General features: G+C 39.1%; 1 protein-coding gene across 2 annotated transcripts in view; it reads right to left on the bottom strand.

Annotated features, from left to right (window-relative positions):
• Positions 1-925: 925 nt before the first annotated feature.
• Positions 926-10367, bottom strand: part of LOC140389558 (ski-like protein) — an 84826-nt gene continuing 75384 nt past the window's right edge. For both annotated transcript variants that reach the window (XM_072473784.1, XM_072473785.1), the window contains exon 7: positions 926-9056. In XM_072473784.1, coding sequence (XP_072329885.1) covers positions 8874-9056 — 183 coding nt within the window. In that variant the 3' untranslated portion in view covers positions 926-8873. The remainder of the gene's footprint in view (positions 9057-10367) is intronic.

Raw genomic sequence — 10367 nt, 5'->3', positions numbered from 1 at the left:
AATAACAAACGTTCTCCCAACATCAATGAGCTCAAGCATGCAGTACACACATCAAAAATAATGTCATTATTGACTAGAGTGTAAGACAGCACACATCCACATTTAAATATATTTCATCATGGACAATAAAAGTTAACACCTAAACATTATCCGTGATTGTGGACTATATTGATTTTGTGTGAAGTAACAGTAAATTACTTTTGCCAAGAAATGTACAATTACTAACTTGAAGCGATAGTTTGAGGTTTTTTCATATTTAGTAGAACTCTATATAGTTGATATAGAAAACAAACCATGTAGAAAATGACTACGGATCTAAATATCACTCTTTTGCACTTTTCTGCTGAAAAATACGTGGGGTTACAATCCCATTATTCCATGTCGAGTTCATCTCAAAATAAAGGTATGAAGTCTTCCGAAATTCCTCTGGATTCTTCCTGGATTTCCGGAGGAAATAGGAGCACCTCATTCAGCCCCCCATGTTTTCTCTGCCATTCAACTATATCATGTTGATCTTCTACCTCCCTTAGCCCCTTTATCTAGAAATATATTGATTTTGGTCTTGGACATACTCAATGACTGAGCTGGAGTAGAATTCCAGGATTTCCACCATCCTCTGAGTGAAAGAATTTCTCATCTCAGTCCTAAATGGTCTACCCCTTATTCTGAAACTCTCTCCCCCACAGTTCAAGAATAACCCCTCCCCCCACCCCCTCCCAAGCCAGGGGACATATCCTTCCTGCATCTTTGTCAAGTATATCCTTCCTTAAGACAACCAAAACTGTGCACGGCCCCAGGTGCAGACTCACCAATGCTCCATACAACTGCCTTCCTAACTGCTTGCTGCAACTGCATTTTAGTTTTCAACGACAATGTTCTTTAGTATTTAGCATTTTAGCACAAAACACAGAAATTTACTACTATAGTTATTCAGCAACTTTTAATCATTGTGCTTCAGACTGACTGTTCATGCAGTTTTGTCTGAAATTGTTTTGGTTTCAGATGATTTTTTTTTTAACATGGTTTAAATATGGAATCTTACAAAGGTGAACAACGTACAAAAAATGTAAACTATCGGTTACATGCTCAGCTTCAATCATCACCATTTTGGTTCAGTATGCTGCTTATACAAGATTCTGGAAAATAAATACAACAGACATTTTACATTACAATAACCAGGTACTGTACATCTGTAAATATTTTATGTTTACCACTTTGCAATTATGTTGACAAGACAATAGAAAATCTGCATTGTTTTCATGAGGTAAATACTGGAAAAATGTCCATGTAATAATGCATTGCAGGCAATCACAAGATTACTTCTTCAACAGAAAGCCTCTTTGGGTTAAGGTGTTGGTAACACACACCTTCCATTACTACTTGACAATAGCAAAGAGTGGTCAACATGAATCAACAGTTTGTTGGTTTGTTTTTTCGCAACCCTTTGAGTACCAAATACTTTTTTCAGCTTCCCAGGTACAATAGTCAAAAATCTACTTCTGTACAATCTGATAAGGAAGTACCTGATAAAAGCAAAGATTTACCCAGTTCCAAATCTGTTCTTGACTTTGCCTGCATTGATATAACGATTTCCATTATATACAAGTTTAGATATAAGCAACATAGACATATTGCATATAACAATTTTCTGTACACATCATCTGTTATAGTATCTGTAGAAATTGTGTAAATTTCAAAAGTGGATTATAAAATACAATCACTGGAATCTAAACATGGAATTGCTCTTTATTTCACAGTACTGTATTTTCTAAACTGTCGATAACCTTTTTCGCGGCAGGAACATCACTGCAGATTTCAAAGGTTGAGTGGAACACCTTTCTCAGTTAAGAAGTGCATAAATGGAAGCATTACCTCATTGTGTCAACATGGTATCATGTTTGGATTCATCTTTGTTCATAATGTGTGCGTCAACTGTTCCTAGCTGTGTGGTTCAAATCCAGTGGTCCTTGCATAACATACACATTGGCTGGGATGTCACTGGCCTAACATTGCAGATACATTATCTGATCCCCCAGGCTGCAGTGCTGACACAAACAGCACCCTCCCCCACACCGCTCCCCTCCCAACCCCCAGAATTTAAATGCTTAAAGGCAAGATGTAAATCAATTTTAGGTCATTGTATTACTAAAGTTTGATATCAAAAATTCTCAAAGAAAGCATATTCATTCTTACTTTCCATACGAGCACTGTAACTTGCACTTCAAAGTGGAGCTATGACAGAACAGTTAATGGGATTGGGCCATCACCAGTCAGGGTTTAGATAAATCCAGGCAATCTGAATTTACTGTAACCATTTAAAAGCAAATTTTAAAATGATTTAAAATTTCACTCAAAGCACGTCAATGTAGTTTACAAAATATGTGGAGCTTACGTGCATTAAAATTCTTACCTCAACTCCTACGTGCGAGGAAAGATTCATGAGATTATCTGGGTGATGTTGCATTGGATAAAAAGCGGCAATTTAATTTATTTTTTATAACGTGTCTTTTTTCCGCTGTTAAATTCACAACTTCTGTAACATTGAAAGCTTTCCATTATCACTTCCCATTAATGTCCATTTTGCTGCATATCTTGCTAAGCTGTGGCAAGTTGAGGAGGTTTCCTTGGATATTTACTGAGCACATGCATATTCAAGGCTGAACAAAAGAACAAAGAACAAAGAAATGTACAGCACAGGAACAGGCCCTTCGGCCCTCCAAGCCCGTGCCGACCATGCTGCCCGACTAAACTACAATCTGGGGGAAAATATCTCCTCATATACCATAGGCCTGGCTACCTATTTATGTCATAGTATTTTTATTACTTAGCGACATTCAGATTTTGACTAAATCTAAATGTCCAGTGAATGCTTGGCATTCCAAGTAGATAACGTTGAGAGATCAAAGGAGAGCTAAATAGGATATAAAATACACTGATAGCTACCACTAAATGTCAAAAACTATCCACAAATACAGATTTTTGAAGAAGCGGGAGAACTACTGCAATAACCAATTAGATTCCTCCAACGTTACAGTCCTGAAAATGAGTGCAGATGTGAACTCCTAGTTTTAACATCCTATATCTAACTTTATGCCTGGGACTGAGTATATATTGCATCTTTTTGGAGAATTATGTCTGGAATTATAGCGCATTGTGTAAATTTAAACTGCCTCCTGTACGAAGTCTCACACCTCACTTTGCTCCTTCTGATAGTCTCCAAAATTCTGTTTCCCCCCCACAAATGTTCGCCCAAAAACAATCAATGCAAAAAAAAAAGTAACAGAACTGCTTTTTTACCCAGCTGTTGACAGTTATATTAACAATAGCCACTGCTGGGAACAGATGTGCAGGTTTCAGTCATGCTTTATAACTGCATATTTGGAACAGTGCACCAAGCTTTACCCAACTCACCACATGCAACCCAGACTATCACAGGAGTGCCGGCAATACATACTGCCTAATGGGGCTGGTTTAGCACAGAGCTAAAGAGCTGGCTTTGAAAGCAGACCAAGGTAGGCCAGCAGCATGGTTCAATTCCCGTACCAGCCCCCCCGAACAGGCGCCGGAATGTGGCGACTAGGGGCTTTTCACAGTAACTTCATGAGGGGCTGTTTAGCACAGGGCTAAATTGCTGGCTTTGAATGCAGACCAGCAGCATGGTTCAATTCCCGTAACAGCCTCCTCGAACAGGCGCCGGAATGTGGCGACTAGGGGCTTTTCACAGTAACTTCATTGAAGCCTACTTGTGACAATAAGCGATTTATTTCATTTCATTAAGAAATGACAGGCCCGTAAGCCACGATGGCGGAGAAATTTGACCCAATTGTACTTAAATAGAAAAACAAAAGTAAGTGCTGTGAAATGAAACAAAAAGATGCAGAAGTAAGAACACATCGGATGTGTTTGTGGGCAGTGACATTTTACCAGCGGTAGTTAAAATTTTAAAAAGGATTTGTACCAGCAATGTGTTCCATTAAATTTGAATAAACTATGCATTGTTCTTTCACAGCCCTCCCAAATTATAAGGCAAGTGCATGGTGACTGGGAACATAGAAAGCAAAAAATACAATTCAGATCATGGATTTGAGTTGTTCCAGTCGGAATGTCACATTCCAGGAGCCCTCGTTTCTGAATTGAATACTAAACACAGAACTACTTCAAGTGATGGTGCTGAAGAATTGGAGATGTCTTTCCCTTTCCGAATGGACTGAATCATCAGTTTACCAACAAAATCAAGTCTCATTTAGATAGAATTGTTCACAGGAACGTGAGTATTCACAGTAGTGTAGCATGACAAAGCTAGATCATGGTAGGTTCTCACGCTTAGCTCTAGTATAAATGAAATGTCCAGAACAAGACTTAAAGTGAAACAAGTTAAAGTATACTTATATAATTAAAGGGCAAGATGTCATCCATTTTCTCTATTAGCTATATTTCAAAAATTAAGATATTTCCAAAAACGTTTTTACGAATGCAGTTAAATGTTTAATGGGGCATTAGGTCACTGGAGCAATGAGTTTTCTTCACCCTCAAGTTTTCACATCAGAAAATAGATTTCCACACATGGGATGACTGCCCTAAATCAAAAATATTCTTTTGGTTAGCTATTTATCCATGTATCAACAGTGTAAGATGTAAGCACCATGTGCAACTGCAGGATTACTGAATTCTGATTAGGTACAGTAAAAATACTATTACAGTGCACGGACTCTCTTCAGTGCTCTCACCTCTCTGATTAGGCTATTCTCTAATTACTTTAACTCGACATTAACTACTGATGCTCAAAGCCAAACAAGCTGCCTCGGCTGTATTTAGACACTGGCAAACATGAAGAATATGTCCATCAATCCAACAGAAACATTTCACTTTGTGTTAAGCCAGCAGCAGCAACCTTTATATTTCCTGAAGATTTATTTAATTGAAGGACGTACAGCAGTACCTCTTCCCTGCTTCAATAGAGTTGTTTGATCTGATCCGTCACAAATTTGAGTAAAACCTATTGCACTTTCCTGCTCCAAAAAATTGCAAATATACAAAATGCCTCCTGAAGCAAATTAGCTCAGCATTTGACCCATTCAGGAAAATTATCTTTTTAAACAAGTGAGAATTTTGAATGTTACAAAAATACCATTATATTTTCATTAAATTGCTGAAGTAGCAAGTCAACTTAACTGGCATTTTATATATAGAGGCACACAATTTTCAGCACAACTCATTTTCTACAGAGCCACATTTTCCGTATATGTTGGGTGCAGCCAAATGTTGAATTTTCTTATAAATGAGTTTGTAATTTTGTTAATCTAGCAAACAGCCGTCTCCCACCTGCTCACAACTGATAAAACAAGTCACTGAGCGGCCAATTAGTGTTCAATTACTGCATACATTCAAATCGTCAGGAATACCAAGTTTTTCCAGCATGGCTATTTTAAAACTGAATATCTTTTGACACAAAACCCTGTGTTTACAGAGGACATGTAAATTGCTTAGGAGACTTCCTATTTTTTAAAAGAAAACTGCTCTTGACTATTCCGAAGACGCAGGAGATTCCATAAACGGGTCAAGCTCTTTTGTTTTTTGTCGTGGGGCGAATTAATGACGACAAAACACAAGTGGCTAAAACAAACTGATGCTGCCTATGCATCAAAACACTATAATGGTAGGAAATCATACTGATAGGAGCTCCAATTCTCTCAGATCTCCTGCCATTGACTGTTATATAGATGCTACTGGCATCGCTCAATGCACCACTTAACGTCTGACACTGGAGTGTCAGTAAGTTATTCAATCATTAAGGTGTCACAGTGAACTTTGATTTGTCCTCTTTCACCCACCATGGCTTATTTCTCAAGAAGAGAGAATTCACAGTAATCAGGAGTCAGAACTATGACCGTTCTAATCTGACCCTAATTGAAAGAGACTAATATAAATTGTTGCGCCCCTAAGTTGTCCCTGGGGGCAGGTTTAGCTCACTTGGTTCGTGATTCAGAACAAGGTCAGCAGTGAAGGCTCAATTCCCATAGCGGCTGAGGTTATCCATGAAGGCCCCGCCTTCTCAAACTGGCCCCTTGCCTGAGGTGTGATGATCCCCAGGTTAAATCACCAGCAGTCGGCTCAGCTCTCCTCCTCAAAGGGGAAAGTAGCCTATGGTCATCTGGGACTATGGTGACTTTACCTTTATGTTGTCCCAGCAACAGTAGCTCACTTAGTAAAGCCCAAGAATCCTGTTCCACAGTTACTCCCTTATTTTAATTCAATGTAGACTTCCGCTGTAAACAACAATAAGTATTTGTTTTCTGCAGGGAAAAATTAGATAAAATAAACCAAAATTCATATATCGTGAATCATATAATAGCTATGATTTTTTAACACTGTTTTCCCGACATAATTTAATAGAAATCATGGAAAATGGAAATCTTTGGCAACGAATGAGTACAATTATAGACCCATGCTACGTTTTCCTACTAAAGTCACTGCAAAAGCAAAGAATCCAGAATTTCAAGACTAATCTTCAAGACCACAAGCCAATTGTGATGTGGAGATGCCGGCGTTGGACTGGGGTGGGCACAGTAAGAAGTCTGACAACACCAGGTTAAGGTCCAACAGGTCCGTTTGGAATCACTAGTTCTTGGAGCGCACCTGATGAAGGAGCTGCACTCCGAAAGCTAGTGATTCTAAACAAACATCTTGGACTTTAACCTGGTGTTCGAAGACTTCTTACCAGCTAATTGAGTTGATTTATGAAGTATGAACAAAGTTAGTTCATGTCTAATTCATGTTTATTGTACTATTTTATTAATCTAATCTTCCTTGTCTGTTTTTAAAGACCACATCACTTTCTAGATTTAACTAAGCCCTCACCCACAAGTGAGTTACAAAAAGAATTATAATCGCACATGGAATAGCTACTAGCATGTTTACTAATAGTGTTAACTTTAAATGCTGACGTTGGGATCTCAATGTACAAAAGACCAAGTTTATAATGGTGAAGAAACTGTGAAGTACAGTTATATAAACATCTGCCAGGCAATATTAATTTTCAGTTTCCCATCATGCACTTCTATATAAACAAAAATATGTCGACAAACTGGGATCAAACAAAATATAAAATACAAACAAGATATCAGGTCAACTAGTTCAAATACCAGCCCTATGGTAGCATCAATGTTACGGTTACTTTCACCAGACTTATAGATATTGTTCATGGTGTGCAAGGGCAGATATGCACTATTGAGTAAATGGCTAACAAAATGTTAACAAAGCTACAAATTCTGAACAGGAATTGAAACAATAATTACTCATCTTACCAACAGGATTGTACTGTATGATGCAATACAAATGCACCCATAGTAATTTCACACAAATACTGGGTCTGATGGTGGCACCATTGAATTTACGTAACTATAGCAGCTGAAAGGTCAGTAAAAGAGGTAGATGTGTAACCTCACAAATGGAAATCAAAAGGTCTCCTTATACAAGTTAATAATGATATGGCCTCTTTTTCTGTACCTGTGTGCTATATACGAGCACGCAAGTTGCATCTGCAGTGTAAAGCCAGTGCACCAACAGCTCCTACATCCATGTTATATACAGTTGAGTATTTTAGTCCCCGTTAGTATATTTAGTCCCCATCAGTACTTTTATATCATGTGTTTCTTTCAGAACCATCTCATATTTTAGGAAACTGATCAATCTTTTATTAATAGAACCATATAAACTCTATTAAAATGAATTATTACAGATGTCACATTTTAATTTGCTGTACAGAACAGGAAGGTCTCAGGTTCAATGCCCGATTGATTCTGCAATGGCTGATCTGAACCCCCCCCCCCCAGATTTGGAGGGAAACTAACTGAAAGATAAGGGTTCACTCCCAATTGCTGTCCAATGGCTCCAACTGGAAGATCGTGTGTGTGAGGACATTGATTGAGGACACAATCAGGCTAAAAAATGAATGCTTTAAAAGCCTGCGGGCACTCATTAGGAAAACAGTGACTGTGGGAATGCACCTCAGCAAGGAGTCGTGCCTCAAGAATGAAAGTGGCAAAACAAAAATAGGAGAATTTATTAAATATTCTTATATAATATTAATCAACATTTGGAGGAAACTACAAGGAGCTGTGAGCATGCCTGTTATATACTTTACGTTTACAGAACGTATCTAGTTGGAAGAGGCAATTTAGGCACCATATATCTGCCTTTTGATAAAAGTGAAATCTACCCGACTCAGGACTTTTCAGCTGTTACATTAACAAATCACATCCTTCTGGTCTTTTCAAAATCTAAAGCCCTGGCCGGCCCTGTATATGAGAACTATGAGCTCAAGAGGAGATGTGGGGTAGGAGGACCGATAAGAACACATGCAAATCCAGAAAACAGATTTGAGGTTTTTTTTTGAATTATCAAATGGTAACAAATAACAAAACAAGCTTCCTGCATATCTATGCAATTTAAAGTAAACAAGATTCTGCAATAAACAAAAGGTCTGGGACTGATGCCTTTAACAAAAGCCATTTACAAAGGCAGAAAGAGGACAGAAAGCAGATTATGAAGTTTGACTGGCTCTGCATGCATATAAATTTTTCAACTTTCTGAAATAACATTTTCCCCATGCTGTGCCATTTTGCTTTGTATCCCATGTGTGCATTATATACACAAAACTCAAATGAGTTTAAACCAGGCTTTCAACATTTCGCTCTAAACTGGATTAGTTAAAATTTTAACTCCAGTATCGCCAACTCAGCTGTTATTCAGTTGCACAGATTTCTTGCAGCTGTAGGTTCAAATACCGATCTCATCAGTTTTCCTTTTTAAAGCAATTCTAAAAAATTACTTCACTTCAAATTGCTGGTGCCTCAGAAGAGCGCATGCTGTTATCAGTCCGCTACGAGGTTCACCTCGGTGCCAGCTTTATTCCCAGAGGTTTCTAAGATCTGAAGTTTCAGTTCTTTAACCATGGCTTCCAGTTTTTCTCGAGCTTCACGTTCACATCTCAGTTCCTCTTGAAGTTCTCTGCGATCTGCTTCTGCCCGGTCCAGTCTCTGTCTCAACTCTGATAACTGTACACAGCGTAATGGAAGAAGAGGGATAAAAGCAAACTGAAGTTAAAGCCGGACTCTCATGCGGAGAGATCTATTTCAGAAGCCAGTTTATTTGACAATTGTCTGAAGAATATTCCAGGAATGCTTTACAAAAATAAAAAAATACATGTAAAAATCTGTCAGACTGCATGAACATCAAGGTGTGGAATGATGCACAGCTTTTTGCAGCTCAGCAACCAGACAGCAACTCTCTCCACAAAATGTGACCTTTCACCATGGTTATGATCTCATTGGTGACCAGTAACTTTTAAGGCGTACTTTTGTTTTTCTTTTTATAAATTTAGAGTACCCAATTCTTTTTCCCAACCAAGGGGCAATTTAGCGTGGCCAATCCACCTACCCTGCAACATCTTTGGGTTGTGGGGGTGAGACCCAATCAGACACGGGGAGAATGGGCAAACTACACATGGGACAGTGACCCGGGGCCGGGAACAAACCAGGGTGCTGACCGCCGTGAGGCAACAGTGCTACCCACTGTGCTACCATGCTGCCCTTTAAAGAAAAATTAATTTAGAGTACCCAATTAATTTGTTCCAATTAAGGGGCAATTTAGCGTGGCCAATTCACCTGCCTTGCACATCTTTGGATTGTGGGGGTGAAACCCATGCAAACACGGGGAGAATGTGCAAACTCCACAAGGACAGTGACCCAGAGCCGGGATCGAACCTGGGACCTCGGCGCCATGAGGCAGCATTGCTAACCACTGCACCACCATGCTGCCTGCGGTGCTGCCCCTTTTAAAGAAAGATGTGGAGATGCTGGCATTAGACTGGGGTGAGCACAGTAAGAAGTCTTACAACACCAGGTTAAAGTCCAACAGGTTTGTTTCAAATCAGTAGCTTTCGGAGCACTGTTCCTTCCTCAGGTACAAAGGAGTAATTAAGTGATAAAAATAAATCAAGCAAGTTCACGTTTTAAAGAAAGTACTGCTGACACTATATTTCATAAACAATCCTCGTTTTAAACCTGAAAATCTCAACAGGACACTTCCCTTTCTATTTTTATTACCACCCAATAATTCCCCGACACTTCACAGGATCCTGAGGGTTCCTTCATTTCTCCTGGGATCAAACCAAGGTCTTCCCCAGCTCTCAGGAATTCACTTTAATCCTCCACAGGGTTCCCTCTATTCTCCGCTGTATGAGATTCCTATTCTCCGCTGTATGAGATTCCTTCGGATCTATCCACTAGCATCCAACTAGGTGACCCTCCAACACTTCTTAAGCACCTCTTGATTGTGGACAAGCATTGTCCAAGCATTGGCCTCAC

This window comes from Scyliorhinus torazame, chromosome 14 (assembly GCF_047496885.1).
Source record: "Scyliorhinus torazame isolate Kashiwa2021f chromosome 14, sScyTor2.1, whole genome shotgun sequence".
Classification (NCBI taxonomy): domain Eukaryota; kingdom Metazoa; phylum Chordata; class Chondrichthyes; order Carcharhiniformes; family Scyliorhinidae; genus Scyliorhinus; species Scyliorhinus torazame.
This window is presented reverse-complemented; position numbering and strand designations above follow the sequence as displayed.